This window comes from Equus quagga, chromosome 8, assembly GCF_021613505.1.
Source record: "Equus quagga isolate Etosha38 chromosome 8, UCLA_HA_Equagga_1.0, whole genome shotgun sequence".
Lineage (NCBI taxonomy): Eukaryota > Metazoa > Chordata > Mammalia > Perissodactyla > Equidae > Equus > Equus quagga.
In genome coordinates, this window is record NC_060274.1 from 19,801,359 (window position 1) to 19,826,905 (window position 25,547).

Sequence of the window (25,547 nt, forward strand, 5' to 3'; positions counted from 1 at the left end):
CAAATGTCATAATGCTACACAACAGGAAAATCTATGTTTAGAAATCTTCGCTGCAGTCCAAGTGTGTGCTGAGGGGTCAGACTTCACCATTTCCCAGTGTGGGCAGTGGAGAGCCTTCTTGTATGTGATGGAAAGAAAACAGCATTTATCAGAATGTGTAAGCTTGAATCTCTTTTCTAACATTTTAACAGTAGATTAAACTACTTAGGAATGTCACAAAACTCTTTATGGTTCGTGGGGTTCTTGTGGGGATTTATGAACACAAAGCATGTAAAAAACTATTTCACAATTGGGACAAATGCATATGTAAGGCAATATCACTATATCCTTCATATTTATATTACTAAGAGTGCCCTAAAATACTCTGGTTATTTCCATTACAATAGGAAAACTGGAGAACATCTTTGTATTGGCATAGCCATTTATCTCTCAATCATTGAAAATGCTCTGGCATTCTTCAGTCTTCTCTCCATGTTGTTATTTACTCAACTATAACTTATGTGGCAGTTTCCCAAAAACATATGTCTGACTCTCCCTTCTGGCTCTGCAAAGTGGCCTTCCTTTCTGCAGTACCTGTGCAGAGTTCTCACCCTCCTGCGCTAGAACATAAAAAGCATGGTCTCTTGCTCTTTGTGCTTCACCCAAAGAAATAGATAGCAATGAACTAATGCTTATTCTCCTTCTTCAGCTCTCTTCCCCCTCCCCTCAACGCCCCTACCTAATGCATCCTGGAATTCTTTCTCTCCAAACCTCATTCGGACTCGGAACCCTCCTTAGCCCAGCCCTCCAGGAACCGACCAATCGACCTCAGTTGACATCTGAAACCCATTGGCTATATCTGGCCCAGTTCTTTATCTAAACAACAAATGTCCTTTATTGACTTTTCTCCCTGTTCTTAACGTGCAAATGCATTCTGTCACCCACAGGGTAGCTAGCGGCTTTTCCAAATCTAGATTCTGGCAGTTTCTACAAACAGCAGTCTCATAAAGGGAAAGGGGACTCTGAGAGAGTAAAGCAAGTTTTTCCCTTACTTTTCCAGGAGAACAAAACTTACTTAGAGTGAGAAGCGAGAACGGTGCACCTGGAGCGCGTATTTCATCTCTTTGCTGTTCTGACTTTTGGCTAATAAGAGGGTTCTTATTCTCCTTGTTGCTAAAACGTGCCAGAATGTTCTTCAGTGTAGCTCTCTAGTGATGTCCAAGTGGGTCTTAACTGTGGGCTGATGGCCCACACTCATCCTGCTGGTCAATGACACTAATTTATACCTCTAATATTTTTCCATACTAAACTTATTATGATTATAGAACCTGCTGTTCAGTATGAGTGGTTTCCTTTTTCATTTCTTTTAATTTTTATGTTTTACTCTGTATTACATTATTAAATCTCCTTATACATTTTCCATGAAGGCTTATGTGTAATGCTTGCGTTAGAATATCTTTTCCCTGAAAATCAGCTTCCTAAGACTTTTATTTCAACTTTCTCATTTGCTTTTCAATAGGAAAAATCAGTTCACACTTCATTAGCATTTAGAAACTAAAAAATTCACAATATTTTAGCATGAAAACACATTTTTTAAAAGTCCCAAAAGCCATAGGAAAAAAAATACTGAAAGATACCAAGGGAAAAATACTGACTTACTATGAAGAAGCCTTCCTGTGTGCTGTGTGTGTTAATGAACACTGCTCTTTTCTCTTGACCTCAGAGTCCTTTCTTGACAGGTTGGCATTTATTTTGGAATATCCTCATGCTATAAATTACAACTTTACAGCATCCTGTCAATGCATTCGGTTTATGTTGCATGATGATTAACTAAAATAATTATAAGAGGCATCAAAAACATGAATGGTGGTGTGACCAAAGATGGAAGCAGAAGGAGGTGGTTGAAACAGAAATTGAACACAGATTAAGCTGACCAATTTCAAGCATGAGGAAATGGTCCTCGAAAAGAGACCCAGGGGGAAGATCATGATTTAAATATGCAATTAAAGATGGAGGAGAAACAAGCTGAAATTGTGTGCTTATATTTTGGATAACAGAAATAGAGAAAACAGGCTGGAACTCATATCTATGGAGTGTCTAAATGCATCTGGCCATGTGCTAGGCACATTATGTACATTATCTTATGGAATCACGAAGGAAGGTTTCCCTTCCAACTCTGATCCTTTACAGGGCCTAGTCTCCAGTGGAACCCAGGATTACACCAGGGGTTTAAAAGGGAGAGCAATCAGTATTCTGAATCTCACACCCACTTCTTCCCTCTGGTACCAGTTCCTAAGTTGGGGGCACCTAGAAGCTTTCCACTTGCCCAGACCCTGGATCATTCCATCCATCCCACTCACATTTCAGTCTAAATCTGCTCCCACCTAACTGGCAGCTTGGAATGAATCTGGTAAATTCATCGTTTTCATTGCTGACGATTACTTGTATCGTTTATCCTTCCTAGAGCTATTGGATTTCAACAAGGAGAATCCAGTGAGGCCCCACAAGGCACTCTCTACACATAGAAATTTAAGTTGACATGAAAGGAAGAGATATGTGGTGAATTATTTAGGGTCAAATAGTCTCTTAAAATACCTTTGAAATGACGTTAAGAAGGTTGCCGATAAGTTTGCCTAATTTTAGGATTAGCTAAAAGGCGGCACGATGTGGCCAAAAGAGCTAAGCCGCAGATTCAGACGGCACTGCCTCTACTAGTTAGTCTCTGCGTGACTTGAGGTGAGTTTCTAGTTTCTCTGATACTCAGTTTTATCATCTGCAAAAGAGGATAATGACATGCCTATAGCAATGAGGATTAAAGGATTTGCCGTTCCATGTTAACACAACATATGCTTTCCTAAAATCTCTCATTCTGCAAAATCATATACTGAAAGATAACAGGGCTTATAAAAAACAAAAAAAAAGGATTGCAGGCACACGGTACAGCAGCCAAGCCGAGGGCCTTTTTCTTTCCTGTTTCAGGTTTTAATTCTTATTCCACTACTCTGATTATCCCTTGCCTAGGAAAATTCATGTGAATGAACACAAGTACTTTTTATACTGACATCATTCTCTAGTACCAACTACATGGGAGCTAAATGGTGTTATAAAAACAAGCATTGCAGAACAGACTGTATGTAAAATGACTTGGGGAAAAATATACATACACATTAGTTAGGTTTAATTTTCCTTTGCTTCTTGACTAATTCTTTGGAAGCCATAGAGACTAAATGCCAGAAAGAAAATTCTTCCCTTTCTTGTTCAAGAGATATGTTAGCAGGAATATAAATTAGCCTGTGAACAGGGGATATATGTGAAGGACTTGGTTTTCTTCACATATTAAGCTTTTTAAGCAAGTGTAATATTAAAATATTTCACAACCAGTGTGGAATTGGGACCAATCAATCAGAAAGATGCTGGCAGTGCCAGTGAGGGTCCTGGTGGTCAAGAGCAATCTCTTTAGTTCTTGGGCTTGCAGGGTTGTCCCAGCCATTCTGAGGGAAGGGCCAGGGTGATAGCTGGGTAGAGGTGGCACTGACAGGATGCAGGATTGTGGGTGTTTACCAGTAAGTTTTTCAACATTTTATAAAATAATTTCCATCTAATATAAGCCGGGTCATTTAGCTATCTAGTTGTACCTATCTCCACGACGCCCAGAAACCATGGAACCAAAGGGAGCCAGAGTTGCCATCTGGCTGGCTCAGGAAGGATCACAAGGTCATTGAGGGTCCTTATGGAAAAGATTGCTTTACCTTCCAGGAGCATCTCCTTTCTCATCAAACCACACCTCCTCTCCAGACACACCAATGAATGTGGACTTGATGAGGAAGTCCAGGAGTTTGCTGCCGTCGATGGGCTTCATGGCATCGCAGAGGCCCACATGGCCCGGGCAGAGGGCGTGGTGCATGTTCTGCAGCCCATGCGCCATGGCGTAGATGGCGTTGATGACAAACCCCATCTTACTGTCCTGGACATAGTTTTCTTCTAAGCTTTCATTGCCTGTAACATAAAAACAGATCACTACCAAGGTTGCAATAACAAAGTCTAGGCCCGCATGTTTAATTCTCAAATACTTTTCAGGGCTCTCAGAAGAAGGGAAAGCCAAGAGTACCTGTTCAAGCTCTGTACTTGTCACTAGCTGCAGTGCATTCTGTCTGCAAATGGTTTCTTCCATTTTATTTTCTAAATTCAATAATGGTTTTATAACATATCATAGAGGTGAAAATAAAGAACTTTCAAATATTGCAAGGAAATCCTTAAGGAACGATTAAAATAACTTTTATTCCTTTTTGGTTCACAAAGACGTACTAAAAGTCTCCCTGTATCATGGTATTGCTTCTTTTTGGTGATGAAGTTTGTCCTTGAGCTAACATCTGTGCCATCTTCCTCTATTTTGCATGTGGGCCACCACCACAGCATGGCTTGATGAGCAGTGTGTAGGTCTGCACCCAGGATCCAAACCCATGAACTCCAGCCACCGAAGTGGAGTGCATGAATTTAACCACTACGCCACCAGGTTGGCTTCTGGAAAAGCATTTTTGATATCCTCTATGACAATCCATAATCCATAGTAAGTCAATTTGTGCATTATCTAAACTTTGATATTTTCTTTTGATGATTCCACTAATTTTATCATCTCTAGGGCCACAAAAACCCAGAATAAGAAGAACTAGGTAATCTGAATCTCTTCTAATATATAGTCGGCACTACAGAAATATTGGAATCAGATTTGCTAATTATTAGAAACTCAGGTAGAATGTTTTTTGATGGGAGAGTCATATTACATGTTTAATTTTAACCTTTAGCTTTTACCTATGGATTTCAAAAACCCTGCAACCATTTCTACCTATGTTGCAGATGATCGAAAGTTCCCCAATTACCAAGCAGTTCACACGAGCAGTATTGCATTAGATATGAGCTCCCTATGAGTAGTCTAAACTTTAGGACTTACATATAGATGAGAAATTCAGGGACCAACGGAGTTCGCTGAAATAAAGGTAATGGATTTGGAAAACAAAATAAATTTGGAGCACACCACTGGCATGGTTCATGTACTTAGGTTCAGAAATTTGCTTCTCTCTGTGGTGGGCTTTCCCTCCCCACTTAACTGACAGTGAGGGGTCCACACGATACGTGCTCAAGGTGCTGGAAGCTGGGAAACTTGGTGAGTTCAGCCGCTTATGGGGTTGAGAACAAGGTGAGGCCGGCTGACTTCTTTGTTCCACCCTGAATAGGTCACTGGACACTAAGTTTCCTGAGCTGGAGAGTAGCAGGCAGGCTTTACGAGGTTAGAGAGCTTAGAGTGTTTAGAAGAAACAGTAAGGAATTTTGACTTTGATGTTGAGCTTGAGATGAAATAAGACATTTCTAAGGAGTTCTGTTTAAAGGAAAATCTATTCAGCTATAGTTGAAAATGTGAAAAAGACAAACGCCTATCTATCCTAAGAGTGAGATACAAAACATTAGGCCAGGTTGAAGAGGGGAAAAGTCAATTTTGACCCACCTTCCGGATCACTTAATAGGAAATTGTTAAACGTGTGATTTGCTAAAGTAGTATTTTCCCAGTTGAAAGGACATTTTCTGAGAGGAAATGTGGAGTAAGAGGCAGAAGGGGCATTTTAAAATCAAACTGTACAGAACAAGTATAGAAAGTTGTATAAAGCAGAAAGCAAACATCCTCCTTGCAAAAACTGTAAAGTCATTGAAACAGGGTAACTTATGTCTGTCACCCTGAGCCCCTGGCTCTCAATGTTGATTTGCTTTTCCTCTCTTTTATATTAGGATATAAAAGAGATAAATTAATGCCATCTGTCTGAAAAGTTTTCAACAAGCCCTTAAATACTGCCCGAAAGCTTCCAGTGCTGGAGTTAAGTGTTAAAGCTGCTGGAATTAGAGAAATTACCAGGAGTTAAAGAAAGAGAAAAACTAGACAAAAATTGGGTGGCAAATAATCTTCAATGCAGCAGCCACTGAAAGGGTTGCAGTCAATACTAAAACCAGCCGCTCGAAGTTGCAGCTATTAAAGTTGATCCCAGGAGCAAACTGTGGGAAAATACAAGAATAAATGCCTAGCGTTCTTGACCAAATGGAAAATTCTGTTAGGGACAAGCCTCATGGCCGCTGAGTTTGTTGTTGTTTTTGTTTTGATAACTGCTATTAAAGATTTATTACATATTTTTAAAAAATTATGTTGGTGTCCCCAGTACAAATTTATTTATTTATTTTTTTAATTTTTATTTTTTTCGGATGTACATCATATTTCAAATTCTGGATACATTACATCATGTTCACCACCCGAACACTAACTATAGTGCATCCCCTCACATGTGACCCTAATCACCCCTTTTGCCCTCCCCCCTCCCCCCTTCCCCAATGGTAACCACCAGTCCAATCTCCAATGCTATGTGTTTTTTTTTTTGTCATTTTTATCTTCTACTTATGAGTGAGATCATATGGTATTTGACTTTCCCCCTCTGACCTATTTCACTCAGCATAATACCCTCAAGGTCCATCCATGTTGTCACAAATGGCTGGATTTCGTCATTTCTTATGGCTGAGTAGTATTCCATCGTGTATAAATACCACATCTTCTTTATCCATTCGTCCCTTGATGGGCACCTAGGTTGCTTCCAAGTCTTGGCTATTGTGTATAATGCTGCAATGAACATAGGGGTGCAAGTATCTTTATGCCTTTGTGTTTTCAAGTTCTTTGGATAAATACCCAGCAGTGGGATAGCTGGATCGTATGGTAGATCTATCCTTAATTTTCTGAGGATAATCCAAACTGCTTTCCATAGTGGCTGCACCAGTTTGTACTGCCACCAGCAGTGAACAAGGGTTCCCTTCTCTCCACACCCTCTCCAACATTTGTTGTTTCCTGTCTTGTTAATTATAGCCATTCTGACGGGAGTGAGGTGATACCTCATTGTAGTTTTGATTTGCATTTCCCTGATAGCTAATGATGTTGAGCATCTATTCATATGCCTGTTGGCCATCTGTATTTCTTCTTTGGAGAAATCTCTGTTCAGATCTTTTGCCCATTTTCTAATTGGATTGTTGGTTTTTTTGTTGTTGAGCTGTATGAGTTCTTTGTATATTTTGGATATTAACCCCTTATCTGATATGTGGTTTGCAAATATCTTCTCCCAATTGTTAGGTGGTCTTTTCGCTTTGTTGATGGTTTCCTTTGCTGTGCAGAAACTTTTTAGGTTGATGTAGATACAGCATCCATTTATGATAAAAACTCTAAATAAATTGGGTATAGAAGGAAAATACCTCAACATAATAAAGGCCATATATGACAAACCCACAGCAAATATCATTCTCAATGGAGAAAAACTGAAAGCTATCCCTCTAAGAACAGGAACCAGACAAGGATGCCCACTGTCACCACTCTTATTTAACATAGTATCGGAAGTCCTAGCCAGAGCAGTCAGGCAAGAAAAAGAAATAAAAGGGATCCACATTGGAAAAGAAGAAGTGAAACTGTCACTCTTTGCAGACAACATGATTTTATATCTAGAAAACCCTAAAGAGTCCACTAAAAAACTTTTAGAAATAATAAAGGAATACAGTCAAGTTACGGGATACAAAATCAATGTACAAAAATCCGTTGCGTTTCTATACACTAACAACGAAGCAGCAGAAAGAGACATTAAGAATACAATCCCATTTACAATTGCAACAAGAAGAATAAAATACCTAGGAATAAACTTAACCAAAGAGGTGAAAGATCTGTACACCGAAAACTATAAAACATTGTTGAAAGAAATCGAAGAAGACACAAAGAAATGGAAAGATATTCCGTGCTCTTGGATTGGAAGAATTAACTTTGTTAAAATGTCCATACTTCCTAAAGCAATCTATAGATTCAACGCAATCCCTATCAAAGTTCCAACAACATTTTTTACAGAAATAGAACAAAGAATCCTAAAATTTATATGGAACAACAAAAGACCCCGAATAGCCAAAGGATTCCTGAGAAAAAAGAACAAAGCTGGAGGTATCACACTCCCCGATTTCAAATTATGCTACAAAGCCATAGTAACCAAAACAGCATGGTACTGGCACAAAAACAGACACACAGATCAATGGAACAAAATTGAGGTCCCAGAAGTAAAGCCACACGTTTACGGACAGCTAATATTCGACAAGGGAGCCAAGAGCATATGATGGAGAAAGGAGAGTCTCTTCAATAAATGGTGTTAGGAAAACTGGACAGCCACATGCAAAAGAATGAAAGTAGACCATTCCCTTACACCATGCACAAAAATCAACTCAAAATGGATTAAAGACTTGAATGTAAGACCCGAAACCATGAGACTTCTAGAAGAAAACATAGGCAGTACGCTCTATGACATTGGTCTGAGCAGCATATTTTCAAGTCCCATGTCTGACCGGGCAAGGGAAACAAAATAAAAAATGAACAAATGGGACCCCAGTACAAATTTATGAAGCCATAGTTGTCTAGTGGATGCGTCCTTCATCACACTGAGACTGTAACTGTTCTTGGATTTCTCTGAGATCAGTATTCTTTTTGATCCTTATTTAGGGCAATCATGTAACTTATTGTCCAAACTGGGTTGCTTTTGAGAGTGAAGAGAATAATAATTATTCCACAAACACAGGTTTACACAAAGCAAACTGGCCACGGGTCAAATGGTGACAGGTTTCTTGAGCCACAGTGTCCTCTAACTGTATCTATTTACTGATGTTATTATGGGTAAGATTTATGTATATATACATAATATAACATATGTAACAACAAATGTACATATGTATATGCAATATACATATATATATACAATGAAAGTAGAATATTCCTGTTAATTGTAACCAATTTTACATTATCTAATTTTAATGCTAAATAAACACATTAATAATAATACTAGCTACCATTTTTTTTGTTTGTTATACACAGTACTCAAATGATGAGCTCATGATAATCCTGCCAAATAGACACTAATCTCACCATTTACAAGTGAGGAAAGAGCCATGGTATCCGAATGCCGCCTTGACCCCTGTTCTGTCTGTGACACTCAGCGGCAATGTGGGCGCAGATATAGAAATCTACAGAGGAGGAACTTTTCTGTTGACTGAGGACAGGGCATCCTGCTGTGCACTGTGTTATTATCAAGCTGGTTTGTGGCTTCTCCCTCGGATTGTTTCCGATGCACACACCTGTCTGTCAGACTAGAAGTACTGGCACCCAATGTACTAACAGCAAACTGACAAAGAAGCCCATCCTGTCAGTATTTACCCTATGATAGCCAGGAGGCGATGCACGTGTTTTCAGGGAATATTTGTAATTCACACCCCTTTCCAAAATAAACACAAACAGCTTGTGTGGTTGTGTAAATCTGAAGTGAGCACATGCACTTCCCTACCTCGCCAGTCCACTAGGTGTGCACACGAAGGGGATGCTGCCATCCTTAAGAACTCTCTCCAGCTGCCACCCCAGCTCAGTATGAACTAGCATTTTGGAAGGTGCAACATAGAGTTAGAAATCATCTGGGCTTTACAGAACCATTTTCTTTGCCATAGCAACTGTCCCAGATAATGTTGCAAGGATCTATCATCGAACAAACAGAATGTGTTAACAGGTTTTTGTGTTCTCCAAAGATCCTATATTTTCATGACAGTGAATAGAGAATTCAAACTAATAATATTGTCACTTGGTGAGAAGGTGAAAACACTTTGCTTCCCTGGGGCGTAGTGCCTTTTCATATCACTAGTGTCAGAGTTATTAGTGAGAAGGGGATTTTATGATTCATTTTCTGTGGTGCATTAACTGCTACAGACCTCTAGGGTATCATTAAACCATTACCTTTTCTAATATACTAAATGGAATCAAATAATTGTAGTTGACTATGTTTATTTACCTTCAGAAGAATACCTGCCTAACTACTTCACAGTGGATTGTGAAAATAGCTACCTTGATTCTAAATAGTAATCTTGTTCTTATTGCAAAATCACAACAAAGACTATAAATTGCTGCCTGAGTGCGGTGGCACACAGGGGCTGCATAGGGGTAGGAACAGACTGTGTGCCTTCTGAAAACAGGAAATTCATAGCGGTTGGGAGAAGGGTCAGCAAGTCTATCCACTGCCGTTTAGGATGGCAATTCAGCAGAGTGGTACAGTGGAAAGAACTCTGCACTGGGCACATGAACACCTGGGACCTGGCAGCAGTTCCACTATAATATGTCAGTAATACATTTCCAACAAGCCATGACACTTAGACAAGGGTATAGACCTCCTTGGGTATCAGTTTCCTAATCTATGAAATACCACAAATAGATCAGATTATCTTTCTGAAGATGTCTTCCCTCTCTAAAGTTTTTTTGCTTCTCCATTTCTACATTTATTGGTACTTGGCAAAGCCAATCATATAGTTTATCATTTTTAACCCTTACACCACTGTATGAGATAGGTTCTATTATCATCGTTTTACCAGCAAGAAGGCTAAACACAGAGGCAGTAAGCCACTATTGGGAGAACTGCTCACCTTTCCCTTCACTTCATGCTTCTTTGTAAAGAGACTGCTATTGAGTCATAACTCAGGCCTCTTATCTTACCTAATGGGAAGAGCAGTGATTCATCCGTTTGGTGTATTGAGAAAAAGAAACAGGGCATGCTCAGCTCAGCCTCTTTCTCTCTCATTGGGAGTCAAGCACTTGACAGCATTCAAAGGTTCTGACTCATTCTCCAGCTGGTTCTCCAGCTGGAGGTAATCGTAGTTTGTAGTTGCCCAACTGGGCCAGTAGGCTAGAAAGGTTAATTTATCTAGTTCCGATGTCACGTGTTGAAAAGTCTATTATGGCCACAAATCTCATCCATGTCCCTAATCCAGTTTGGATTTTTGTTTGTCAGTTATTTTTTTATTAACTTTTAAAAACTTTTTTATTATGGTATCATTCACATATGGTAAAGCGCAGAAATCTTTACTGTGTAGGTCAATAACGGTAACATCCATGTAACTGCTGTTCAGGTCACAATATTGAGCCAGAAGGCTGTCATTTATTTAAAGCTTCCTTAATTCATTCCAGCAATGATTTGTAATTTTTCAGTGGGGAGATTCTAGGTCTTTGTTTTTATGATACTACTACAACTGGTGTATTTAAATTTTTTCTAAAAATTATTTCTCGCCAGTGTACAGAAACACTATTATTAATATATGTACACCAGCCTTGTATGCTGCAATCTTACTGAGTTTGCTTATTAATTCTAATTTTTAATAAATTCTTTTGAATTTTCTGTGTACGCAAGCACATGACTAATAAAACATATTTAATCTCCATCTGTTTGACTCCTGGGTCTACTTCTTAGTCGGATCCAAATTTGAGTAGGAAGTACATCGGCTGGCCCACTGAAATCTCAGAAGCCCTGAATTCAAGATCCCACAGCTAGCAAGGACAGAGGCAGCGGCCTCCAGAGTGAGACCTGCTCCCTGCCAGTTGGCACTGTGCACAGAAGTAGCGGCCCTACTCAACTGATGGAGAAGTCCCCTAACAGACAATAAGACATTTGTTATCACAGACAATCAGTTCGATGTTTATTTGTTCTGAGATTTTAGTAATATTGTCCCAGTTTGAATGTCCAAAGTGGAAAACTGTGGAAAATAGATTGAAAGAACGTTGAATGCCAATAGAGTTCTTTTATTGTTGCGTGTTCTTTCTATTTCATCAGTGCAACCCCACCGGTGTGCATGTAGGTCTAGTTATGTTGCCTTTTCAAATCTAGACTCTCACCATTAACCTCGAATTACAAAGAAGCAAAACAAGAATTCTTGTGTCTCATCATAAAACAAGGAAGTATTTTGGGAAACATCGGTAAACATAACTCTTCCTGGAAAAGATATTTTTCTGATTTCTTGGCTCCTGTAGCTCTCCACTGCTTCTTTTTATCTGACAGCATTATACACTCAATGCATAATTTGATACAATCTCAATTCAGATTAAAATAGAAAAGGCTGTAATTATTTTATATTGTTAACATATCAAGCAAAGAAAATGGAATTCATATTTCTTTAAATTACCCGATTATTAGATCAATTGAAGAAAGAATAATCAGGTCATTTTTTAATAATGACCTCAAAGGATCGAAGTCCCCTCCATTTTTCTTGAAGGCCTGGGCCATTTAATTTTCTTTATGCTTTTCCAGGAAGAATTTGTGATAAGATTCAGAGCAATCCAGCCTTGTCCATGCCTGAGTCGAGGATCTGTGAATTTTTTGTTTCCTCTGACTCTATATTTTCCTCTTTCACTAAAAGGTTTTCTCTGCTCACATCACAGAAAAATATAACCCTTCCATTATTTTCTGTTCAGTTTATTAAAATGTAAATTAACTCTTATGTAGGATGGAATAGAAGAAAGGAAAGATCATTTAATTGAGTATATGTTATTATCACTGTTATTATTAGTTGAATTTCCATTGCTTAAACCCACTTGGTTTTAACATATGTTAACAATACAGACATTTTTCTAAACATATCATCACAGTCCATTGTTAAGAGAAAAGTCCCCAGTTATATGACACATGGATGGCAGGCTTCTTGCGAATTGATGATAATGGATGGTAAGCCTTCAATTCCTTGAAAATACAATTGAATTTTAGCTAATTCATATTTCAAAAAATTATGGTGTATGTGAAAAACAAATGAGAACAGTCGCTGGTGTGTTTAAGTGATGCTGAGGATCAGTCAGTAACATTCAGCTGAACTGCAGGGCTCTTTGTTTCTCTACAGAGAGAAACAAGGGCGGCTTGCCATGTGCCTTTGCCTTATTATTGATCTGGCACAAACAGTGTCATGGAGTTATAAACCACTCCCCATGGAGTAACTAATCTTTGCAGATCTTCAGTAAGCATTTGGCAGGTAATCACAGAGATGGAGTATGTTACAGAGAGCCGGCCGCTTTAGTCAATGTCGGAGTTAGAGTGTTGTTAAAATTGATCAGGAACCAGCTCCCTTCTCAACAACCTGCTGAGTCAGAGTCCTTGCCAAGCCTATTCCTCTTGGCTTCTCCCAAACTCTAAGAAGGCATCTCTATGCTCATAGCATCACTTCTACTTGTTTATGGGTGATAGGAAACAAGCGTTCTTTTACATATGTAAGGGAGCTCCATGACTTAATATTATTATGTCGATTTTGAGTTCCTGTCAATGGTTTGTCCTTTTTTAGTATCTTATTTCATGTTGCAGTGTTTAGATTGCACTAATAGGTTAGAGTGGATTTTGCAGAAATATAAGAGCTATTTGTGAAAACTCTACTTATCTCTGACCTATTTAATTAGGGTCTAACATACTATGTTCTGGTAACCAATATAGGGCTGTGTTTATTACAAAAACAAAACCATAAAAGTTATATGGCATTTGCATTGTACATCCACTTTTTTGAGGGGGGAAGATTAGCCCTGAGCTAACATCCACCACCATTCCTCCTCTTTTTGTGAGGAAGATTGGCCCTGTGCTAACATCTGTGCCTATCTTCCTCTATATTATATGTGGGAGTCCTGCCACAGCACGGCTTGAGAAGCAGTGCATAGGTCCGTACCCAGCATCTGAACTGGCGAACCCTGGGTCCCCAAAGTGGAATGTATGAACTTAACTGCTATGCCACAGGGCCAGTCCCTGTAATCCACTTTCATGATTGACTTCTGATTAATACAATACAGTATCTATAACTGAACAAGATACTATACATAAAAAAGTCTACTTTGGGACCCATTAAAAAATTTCATATCTTTAAGCCTTTTTCCTGGAGTTCATATGCCAAGTAGACAAAATATGAGCCTGGGATAGAGGCCTGCTATGCTCTGGAAAGAACCTGGGCCATGGGTTTATGACCATGCTTGTATCCTCTGCAAATGAGATATACTGTGCATTTTCATCTAAGACTTATTTCCCCAGGGTGCTATTAGTTGATATTTTGTCCAGACTTACCAGCCCATGTAGACCACAACACTGTCTCTCCCCAATGTTGCAATTGTTAGGGTTTCTTGAATGACATATTGCCTTTTATGTGGTGTCTCCCAACAGCATCTCTTGAAAGAATCAAATTCTAGGAATTCCTAAGGGCCTGAAAAGAACTCATGGCTAGTAAGTCTTTAGTCAATATCTGTCACAGAAACTAAAAGAGTAGCTCCTAAAATTAATGATGTCAAGAGTATATAGGCAAAGAGCTGTTAGCAGGCTCTGTTGATGAAACAAATACAGGGTCCAGACGTCATGCAAATCTGCTTGGATATGTCAACCACTCTGCTCAGGTTGTGAAAGGCATATTCATGGGACCAAGAATCCCAAATACAGATTCTGTAGGAAGGAACTCCTTGAGAGGTCACAGAGCTGATCCAAATCTACTAAAATTATCTTCAGGAGTGGATTATAAGCACCATTGTCTGTTTGGTTAAGTTGTTTTTCATGGGGTATGGCTTAATAATTCTGAAATAGCTCTACATGTATAGCAAGGTTGAACAAATAAATAAATAGATGGCAGACGGTAGAAGCCAAGTTTATCACAGTGTGAGTGGAAGGTTACAGATAACACAAAAGAGGAAGTTAGAATAAACCATGGGTATGGAATAGAGGTGAAAGCATCAGTGTGAATTTGTTTATGAATTTATATAGAAATAACTATATGTTTACATGTGGACCAGTGTACATATAATTCCCCGCTTTGTCCACTGAAGCAACAACACCCCAATAGCAATAAGCACACTCAGTGTCCAGTTCTTGGTTTCTAATAGCATTCTCTAACAAAAGAGTTCAGGGATCTTTTGGAGAAATAGCCAATTGTAGGGCTGACGTAAGAAATGTTCAAGATGAGCCTGGAGCATTTTGCAGTGCCAGAAAGTAAAGAAGTGCTTAAAAGACAAAACAATGGAGATACATCAAAGGGACACAAGAGACAACTGAAAAAGCTCCCAATGGCTGAAGCTCAAATAATTTGAACAACAAAATAAATAAAATAGAATTGGCTTATAACCAAAAGCATAAAATGTAAATACTCATGAGTCCATGCTGATATAAATAAATGATTAAATAAAAAAATAAATGAGGGAGAAGAGACATATCTCCTGTGCAGAAGAATTCCAAGCAATTTATGTACATACTCAAGAAGTATGCTCACACTCAAGAAGGTGGAGAATAATTCCCCACCTCTTAAGTGTGGGATACACTTAGGGACTCGCTTTCAAAGAGTATGGCATATAAAGGGGGTATAAAAAGAGAGAGACTCAGAAAACACTACACTAGCCAAGTGATCAGTGTTAACATCATCAGTGTTAAATCATTACATGTACTCTTGATATGTCATGGTGAGAAAGACACTTCACTTCTGTGCTCTTCCTCCCCACAATGTATAATCCCAGTCTGACTATAAGAAATACATCAGCCAAACTCAAATTTAGGGACATTCTACAAAATACCTGACCAGTACTCCTAAAAATTATCAAGGTCATCAAAAACAAGGGCAGTTTGAGAATTGTCACTGCTGAGAGTAGACTAAGGAGACATGGAAAATAAATATAATGTGATACCCTGGATGGGATCCGGGAACAGAAAAAGGAAAATTGATGGAATATGAAAAAAATGGAGTTTAGTTAATAATAACGCACCAATGTTGGCTTATTAATTGTAGCAAAAGTAACATAGCAATATAAGATGTTAACAATAGGGGAAACTGGGTGCAGGGTATATGAGAACTCCTTGATATATCTTTTCTTAAAATAATTTTCTTTCTTTCTTTAAAATATAAACTTTATTTTTTTAAAAAAATGTCCAAGAATTAGCCTCAAACCTCGTCCAGCATCAGGTAGTAAGAGAAAACATGATTGAATGCTTGCTATGTGACCTGGAACATAATTAGGTGTTTTACATACATTCTCGTATTCACCTCACAATGACTTATGAGATGAGTGATATTACCATACCTAGCTTATTAATGACAAATCCAAGGATGAGTGAGTCACATGACTTGTTCAACCTCACACGGCTGGATAGTGGTGGTAGCTAGTCTGACATCCAGCAGGGACGACTCCAGAGTTCTCACTCTTAAGTACTATGTTGCTCTGTCTTTGGCTTAGTTGCAACCCAAGAGTGACATTACACTCAACTGGCTCATGGAAAGATGTGGTATTTGCTGCCACATTAATAAATGTTTGTGTGTGCAAAATGAAATTGGCCCTTAATTGTAAAGCATATATATCTATAAAGAGAACTTCACACATTTCATCACATGGTGAGGTCACCAGGATTTATTTCACGTGAATGATATTGATATATAGGCAGAATTTTCTGCATGGTTTTTTCATGCAGATGCTCCATTCATTACTGCATAGAGGAGGTTAAAACCAACAGACAAAATTTGTTTGGAAAGAAACCTACTACTAAGAATCAATATTCTAGATTCTATAACCCTCAGATTGACCTATCCACAAGAAACTATTAACTGATTCCTGAAGGTTTGATCTGACCGCCCCAGGGTCGCTCATTATGGACACAATTATTGTCCATGCACTTATAAAGCTGGAAGTGCACCTTTTGTTCTAGAGGGAAATAACCACTGAAGGTTAAGTCAAGAATCTAATTAAACAAGCGGCCCTTGAGGCAGGGGTACAGTCTTGTTGGTAATATCAGTCTGGAGCCCACATGACAAGAACAAACTGTGAAGAGGATCTAAGGTTCCACGAGGAACTCTCTGAAGCAACACCCATGTTCAACAGCTCTGGTTAGCTTAGACCGCTAACCTAGACTGTCGTGGTGGGGTCTTTACTAAATGACCTTGCTCAAACTTATCAAAACGCACTCATCAAAAACACCCTTGAGGAACATATGGAATTGAGCATCTCTGGGCCAATATTTCTGTTGACTGTGGGACTTTTTAGGGCCTTATGGGAACTTTGCTGTCTAAGATGCCAGGTGTTACACCCTTTTGGATGATGCCTCTGTCATGAGATTCAATCCTACTGAAATAACTGGGCAATATATCAAGATTTTTCCCTGATGCCTTCTAGTTATTCTTAGATGCAGATATATGAGACAAACACATATGTGGCCAAGATGATTCTTTGTCTACAGTTATTCCTTATTTATTTTTGTACCCAGAGTGGACTTTTTCAAGTGTAACAAGACAATTATCTTCAACTAGGACTTGGAACATAGGTGAAATAGGTGTACCTCCCCACCTCTTACGTATCTATTCGATTCTCAAAAACATCTAAACAAGTAGGCAACTCTAGAGAGAAGGAGAAGCACAGAGACATTGACGCCCACTAACCACTAAGGCTTAAACTGTGAAAGTAGAAATGATGGACAAGGTTAGTCATAACCAAGGATAGAGTGAAGGAAAAAACGATGAATACCCACAACTCATCATAAAGGAAGGAGAAGTCTAGGTTGATGTACTAGATTTATACCAAAGCCTGTGTTATTTGAGGGCAATCCTGGTTCTGAGTGTAAACCAGATGGTTGCAGTGAGAGTATAACTCTTTCTTACTGTGTGTGTGTGTGCATGCTTGCACATGCTTTGCGTTAAATAGCTGTACATGTGCATTCAAAGCACTATACTATTTTGAGGCCTGATATTTTGCAGTATTTGTCAAATGAACTTAACACAGAAAGAGGAAGCCTCTTTCTCATTAACACAGGGCATGCTGAGCTGTCACAGCACTCTGAATGAGGTTAGAGATATGGCATTGGTCCCCCTGCACTGATTTCTCACACAGCTAGGAATGAAAAGGCAGCAGCAGAGATGAATTCCACCCTTAACTAGGAATAAGGAAGCCAATGTAGAGATTAGTTTGCTGAGAAATGAGCACTAAAACCAAGGCATGCGTATTCACCCTGTATATGCTCAGAAATATTTGGGAAGGGAAAAACAGGGAAGAGATTGATCAGCATGACACTGCCACCTTGATCAAACATGGCAGCTTCTTCTAGTGGCAAGGTCAACAGGAAAACCATTAAAAGCATCTTCTCTAAGAGCGCTTGACATTGATTTTTCATTCGTGCCCCTGAAAGCTCATGAAACTATCAAGCGGAGGCAAGCATGACTTCTCTTTGCCTCAACAACTGCTGAATCAGAATCAACAGGTATGTCTACAACTGTTCACATACACTGGAACAGAATAAAAATACCTTGGTGGATTTTTTTCAAGTTTTGTTGGTCCAGAGAAAGAGCCTGTTTTGTGTGCCAAGGCATATTGTGGTTTATTGGTGAGTTTATATAGCCCCTGGCTCCCTTGAATGCGATGGAAATCAACATTTTTGAAGCCCAGAGTAGCTTATGATGCAGGGAGCAAGGAGAGCTGAGGGCCATTTTGCTGCTAGAAATCCACCACACACATCCCCTATTCCTACTGCTAATTGCAAAACCACCATGGTATTGTCAGAATAGACTCCACCTGCAGTGGAAGCACACCTTGCTCGTTTTCATGCAATAATAAGAGTTATTTAGACAATCATCTTCTACATTATCACAATTGTTCTCATAATGAATGACTGACAGCTCAGCTATGGGACGATGATCTAACTGCGGCTTGATTGTTATTGATGGTGACTAGAACACATTTAAGAACATTCAAAAGGAAGTCTTGAATAGGATCTGATGACTATAGCTGTTACTTGAGATTATTGAATAAAAACTGTAATATAAATGAAGTGTCTATTTAATATATTAGTCAAATTAGGAGCTCTTAACATCTGTAGGAATAAAATAAGAAGCTGTGTATAAACATAAAAAAGAAAGAGGGGGAAGTTCAGGCGGTTATTTCAGTCTCAAGCAGTAAGTGAGAATGTTCTTCAAATTTCCTAAAGGATAGAACCAAAATTATGTTCCGTTTTAAGCTTGTGAACTGAATTTTTTGGACAAGAGAGTTGTCCAAGGCTCATAGCCATTTGATTCTCTGATGGGATGAAGAGGGATGAAGATGTCAGTACCCGCAATAATAGGAATTTCTAGTAATTTTTAGAATAAAAATAAAATGAGAAAGCCAGCTCATTCATCTGTTATTCAACAGAATAAGAATTTAGCACTGCAGTGTTTGAATTCTCATTTTGAAAATCTCTCACTCAGCCATCCGCGACACACGTTCCATATGTCAAACTCTGTGCTGTTCGTATATTATAAAGAGTCAAGTTGTGTGGGTCCAACTCTAAGGCAAAGATTTAGAGAAGGATCTCAGGGAAGCTTCCAGCAGGAGGCTGTACATAACACTGCTGTCCAGCAAGCGTAAGATACAGAGTAAAGAAAGGGGAAGGAAGCGGAGGCGCCTTCCTATGGAGCAGAAACACTGATAGAGGTGCAAAACAGAGAAGAGATACCAAGTGTGGTGGGGGGGAGGGGGTACAAAGGATCCAAGCCTTTAGTAACTTAGTTAATAAAGATAAAAATAATAGGTATAATTTATTGAACTTTAAATAGCCAGTCGGAGGGTTTTAGACTTGAAGCAGTAAGTCATGGGGAGTCCCTCCAGTGCTTTCCGCATAGAAGGCTCTGGTTTCTTCCTGGCACCATCACTCCTTCTAGGTCTAAGCTCCCAGTTGGCTGTCCGGTCCACAGTGACTGTTCTAAACATGCATGAACTCATGAGTGTTACAGTAAACCATAGACACCTCTGAGGTCCTGAGGAGATGGGTGAATTAAGCAAGCAAAGAAATCAAAGTTAACCTTCTCCTCTGAGTTGGGTCTTGGGCTCCAAACCAAATTCAGAATTCAAACAGGCTTGGATAGGCCACATAGAAGCCTTGTTAGACCCGCCCTTATTAGACCCAAGTAATTTCAACCCTGCTCCATCTTTTCCATCCCCACCTAACCCCAAACTCTCCTGCTCTCCAAATCTTCAACCTTGGAGCTTGGATTTATCACCATTGAAAAAGTCAACTTATAGCTACCTAAGAGAGCCCAGTAAAATGCAGCCTTTGTCTTCCATGGTAAAAATACACCAGCAATTGGAAAAATAAATTATGGTACATTCAGACAATGGAAGATTATTCAATGCTAAATAGAAATAACTATCAAGGTTTGAAAAGACACAAAGGAAACTTTTTTTGTTGAGGAAGGTTAGCCCTGAGCTAACATTTCCTGCCCATTTTCCTCTATTTTATATGTGGGATGCCTGCCATAGCATGGCGTGACAAGCAGTGCATAGGTCCGCACCTGGGATCCAAACCAGTGAACCCCAGGCTGCCGAAGTGGAACACGCAAACATAACCACTGCGCCACCGGGCTGACCCCCAAAGGAAACTTTTAAATGCGTATTGTTAAGTGAAGGAAGCCAATCTAAAAAAGCTACATACTATATCATTCCAACTCTGTGACATTCTGGAAAAGGCAAAACTAGTGAGACAGTAAAAAGATCACTGTTGCTACGGGCGTGGGGGGTGTTCAGTGAATAGACTCAGCACAGAGGATTTTGAGGGCAGTGAAAATTCCCTGTATGATGCTATAATGGTGGGTACAGGACATAATCTATTTGTTCAAAACCATAGAATGTGCTCTACCACGAGTCAAACCTAACATAAACTATCCACTTTGGATGATAGTCACGGATCAATGTAGGTTCATCAATTAAAACAAATGTCTTGCTCTGGTGGGGGATGTCGATAATGGGGTAGGCTATGCTTGTGTGGGGCCAGGGGGTATTCGGAAAATCTCTGTACCTTCCTCTCAATCTTGCTATGAACCTAAAACTGCTCTAAAAAATAAAGTTTTTAAAAATTTATGTACCAGCACTTGTCTAATACTTGCTGTGTTGTGGATTAGGAACATGGGAAGTTTTTACTTTTCCTATTCGCACACAAATGTTTGTGTCATTCCATATCTGATCATTTTCTTGGCATGATTCTTTTGCAGTAAAATTGCTCAATCAAGATATTTCTTTAGAGTCAGGGTACATATTGAAAAATTGTCCTCCAGAAATGTCATACCACTTATTCTACCATCAATTGTATATTTGAGTGTGATTTTACCACACCCTGATCAACACTACATACTATCATTTTGTAAAATATTTGCTGCTTTGATAGTTCAAAAATAATTCCTTCTGTTTGCTTCAGTTACTGGGGAGAGTAAACCTTTTTCTTTCTTGTAAATTGTGTGTTCCTATCTGTTGCCTAATTATTTTTAAATTAAATAAAGATGTTTGTTAAAATATTTTCAAATAGTTTAAATTTTTTCACTTTCATGAATTTTGTTGTAAATAAAGACAAACTATAAGTCTGATTTATCAAGCACATCACTGTGCTGTATGTTAAGAACAGGATTTCCCGGCAGAGAGGTTGTTGGAAGCAGTGCTTTCTGAATTTATGCCGTCGCACATAGGCCCACATTCTACGAGAAGGCCAAGTTGTGTGCAGGCAGGATTCCCAGGGGCTAGGAAATTGGCTTAATATCTCTGGCCCTTACTTTGCATATTTAGTTTAGCTCCTTTGTTCATTTTATCTTATGAACATTTGAGCAACAACCCTACCAAGTGAAGTAATTTTATTGAAGCATTCAATTTCGTTATTAGTTTGCCATATATTGGAGTATTTAATAGCATTTGATGGCCTCTTAGGATTTTACAACATTTTGTAAATTTTCTTTTTCCTGAGTAAGATTAGCCCTGAGCTAACATCTGTGCCAATCTTCCTCTATTTTATATGTAGGTTGCCACCACAGCATGGCTGACAAGTGGTGTAGATCTGAGCCCAGGATCCACACCCACGAACCCGAGCCCCCAAAGTGCAGCTTGCTGAACTTAACCACTGTGCAATGGGGCCTAAATTCTTATTAAAGGAGGAAAGGTAGTGGAAGGAAATAGGCATAGAGAAGTAAAAGCAGTCCTAGCATTCCTAACATCATGCAGACATCACCAGGCAGAACGTAGAAAATGAGAGACTGAGCGAGGTCAAGACTGGGAAGAAGTGGGCTGCCAGATTCTGCAGCAGAAACCTAGTCCAGAGGCAGAAGCCTGTACCCAAGAAGCATCACCCGGGCTGCTCTATTGGACATGTCTGGAGGGTGTCATTCTCAGAAAACACAGTGATAATGACACTCCCGGGGTTGTGCAATGTGGAAGTCCTTCCTGGAACTAGAGCCAGGGATAGGCATATAAATTCAGTAGGAAAGGGAGAGCAAAGCTGGGACCTGGGAAAGAGGAAGTAATGGAAGAGTGATGCACATGCCTTCAACCTAACAGTGACCAGAGTTGGCCCTTTACTACGGACAGTTTCCAGGGCAGGATTTCTCTCTCTGGAAAGGGATTACTAAGAACAAGTTTTTAAGGAACTGTGGTACTATAGAAGCCACCAGGAAAGGGAAATAGACACAAAAATATAGAGAGTCAGCTATTGGATCTAGGTTCGAGGTGGAGAAATGATAAAGCCAGGAGCTCAAGACCAAAAGGAACAAAGTGACTCTTGTCGGAATGAGAGATCTAGCAAACCCTACGGGTGCCCTGCCCAGATCACCTTACCAGCCGAAATGCCCATATCCCAGTTGCTGCAGTGTTGCTGATAACAACCCACAGCTGTCTCCTTTCATGAAGAATTGCTCTCAGGCAAACTGGAGATGCCTCATCAGGAAGGTTACCCCTTCTCCCCCTCTGCCGCAGTGCAGAGCCGCATTGCAGAACTCAGCCAATGACTGACTGATTTGAAATTCAAAAGGCTGGTCCCCTTGCTAACTCTGTGGTCAATCTGCATTCCAGAGCATCCTTATAGGATCAGACTGAAGCTTCCCTCCAGCTGAGCCGTTGCTTAGCTTATTCCCCAGCTCTATGCTGCTTCTCTCCCTCTCCTTCTCTCGAGAGCATATGTCAATAAATCATTAGGAAAAGAATCTCTGCCTCCAGCTCTGCTTCTAAGGAACTCAGTTTAAGATAGGACGAATGGCCAGTCATCTACTAGACCATAGTTCATAGGCTCGAGATTCTAAAACTCTGCCCAACATTCCCACTCCACATCAGGTTTGATCATGGGGCACTTTTCTCAACTATTATCAGCATTGGACCCTTTTAAGCTATCTGCTAAAATGAAGATTCCTGGGCTTCAGCATAGATTCACTGAACAAGAATCACCATTTTTGAGGCCTAGAGTACCCTGGGAGAGTCTCATGCCCTTTAAAGATTAGAATGATGTCCCAGGACTTGAACGAGGAAAGGGTTATTGGTAAAAATCAAGTGGGTGGGGAAATGAAGAGAAGAGGGACCCAGGAGCTGGGAGCTAGGCTGAAGGAGAAGTTGAGATGCAATGCATAGCTAAAACAATGTCACGAAATAAGAGGCGTCTCAAAAGTTAAAGCAGCCTCCCCAGAGAAAGATTCAGAGCTGAAAAATATCTTCTAGAGAATTAGGTGCCTGTTGTTTGTGTTATTTCATTGATCCTTAGGGCTCCTACTAAAAAATGGGGATAGAGAGGGCCTCCACTTAACAACTCGTACGCATGATATGGAGATAGACTGAAACAATGTTCCAGGTGCTTTAACCCAGTTGGAAGAAAGGGTATTACATAAAAAGAAGTTATAATACCATTAATACCTTCCTGGATGAGTTTCAAAAGCCTAGCCAAGTTTTGAAACTTTACAATATTCATGAAGCTATAATGAAGGTCAAGAGGTTTCAGACTTAATCTGCAAGATGTCAGTCAATGAAAAGGATTTCTTATTAGATTTCTAAATTATTCCTAACTGAAAGCAGATAGCACCTATAAAACTTCTGCAGTGGGAGGCCCATATTTGCTTTAAGAATGAGACTGCATAATGGATAATTTATCTCATTAAATTTTGGCTGAATTTCAAAGGGAAAAAGACTTTCAAACAAAGAGAAATTCTCTGCACAGGAATTCATGCAAGGATGAAGTCCAGCCATATATCACCAGGACTGTGGAATGGCCTTGGGCTGAGAGAAAAATAAGGTTGTCAAGACAAAGGCCTCAGCCTTAAGGTGATTTATTAGTGGGAAACAAGACATGATGGAACACTAATAGCATGTGAAGATGCAGATAATGACACATTGGGTGCTTTCCACCTCATGTAACCATGTTATTACAGCATACCTGTTTTCCCTGGGACTGTTCCACACCTGGCCACACATAAGTTGGTGGGAAGCATATATGGAGAGAGAATTGCAGATTTACGTTGTGGTCTTAGCTTACTCATACTGATCAATGAAACTGTAAGTCACTAGCAAATTCTGGCCTTGGCTTCCCCATATGTATCCAGGAGGATAATAGGGTCAATTTTCTAGATATCAGATGAGGAAATTTATGTGGTATTTGTGTTGTGTGGCTATGCACAAACAGTAAACCTTTCTGAGTCCAGATTCTTCATCTTGTAAAATGAGGAAGGATGATCCAGGCAAACTCCAGCATCGCGAATTTGGATTCTAAATATCCCCAGATTTGTATATAAAGGTCATTCATAGGTTGAGAGCGAGGCCACTCAACCGCCCATGATTGTCACTGGCATCCTGGGGACTAGCAAGGATGACTGAAGAGCCGAATTCTTTCTGGCCATTGTTTTTCACCTTCCCACTCCCCAAACCTTACATTGGGGCCAATAATTCGGGTCAGATGTACTTGTATTTCACTTCTCTGCTGCTGTTCACTTCCTGGTAGAATCCTAATTAGCAGGGAAATGGCTGAAAGAGAAGGAAGCCAAAGGGAGGAAGAAGAGAACATCAGCCTGAAGAGCAAGGATTTTATAATAATAATGTGTGATTTGACTTTTCCCCATTGCATACTTACGGAAAATAAACACTGGAGAGAGAGAGAGACTATCAGAGATCTTTTGGCTTGAGCTGGGCAAAAAAATGTGATGAGTAATAAAACGTGGATATAAGAATTAGCAACCCAGAATTTAGGCTTTGGTCTCTGGGTTCCTTAGGCACTTGCAGCCATTGCAGCCACTGTCTGCATGCACATGGGGAGGAGCTTAACTCCTTCCTGGGAGCAGCACATCCTCAGGGACAGGACTGATCTCGTACCAGGCAACCTGAGTCTCCTACAAGCCAAATTCGACCACATGATGACAGATGATTCAGCATCTATGTTTGCCCCATGACTACCAGGAAATGTAATAAAATCTATTTTTAATTTCTTTCCTGACCATTGTCCCAAAGAACCATAACAGAAATAGGGGGGAAAGACTTGTTACTCATATTAGAAGAGAATGCAAAAAAACCAACAAGCATGTATTTGAGGCAAATCAGTGTCATTTAAATGACAGCAACTATTCTTCTGAGAGGTTATATTTCAGGCATATTAGACGGCGGGGGTTGCCAAAATCATTAAACTGAAATAAGAAAGTATCTTTTAGGAAGACAATATGTGCTGAAAATGGATAAGGATAATAGCTTTGAACTTGCTGTGGTGGGCAGAAGGACCCCCTGCAGATGTCCAAATCTCTGTAACCTATAAATGTTAGGTTTCATGGCAAAGGTACTTTGCAAATGTAATTAAGGTTGAGGGCTTTAAAAATAAGGAGATTATTCTGGATTATCCAGGTGGATCCAATCTAAACCACATGAGCCTTAAAAGCAGAGAACTTTCTCTGGCAAGAGTCAGAAAAGCGTGGCAGAAGGACACATTGGAGAG

General features: G+C 39.6%; 1 protein-coding gene across 1 annotated transcript in view; it reads right to left on the bottom strand.

The window, feature by feature from the left end:
* The window catches only part of GRM1 (glutamate metabotropic receptor 1), a 371,895-nt gene that overhangs the window by 61,975 nt on the left and 284,373 nt on the right, over positions 1-25,547 (bottom strand). Inside the window, exon 4 of the mRNA XM_046670628.1 lies at positions 3,729-3,975. Within this exon, the coding sequence (XP_046526584.1) occupies positions 3,729-3,975 (247 nt within the window). The remainder of the gene's footprint in view (positions 1-3,728; positions 3,976-25,547) is intronic.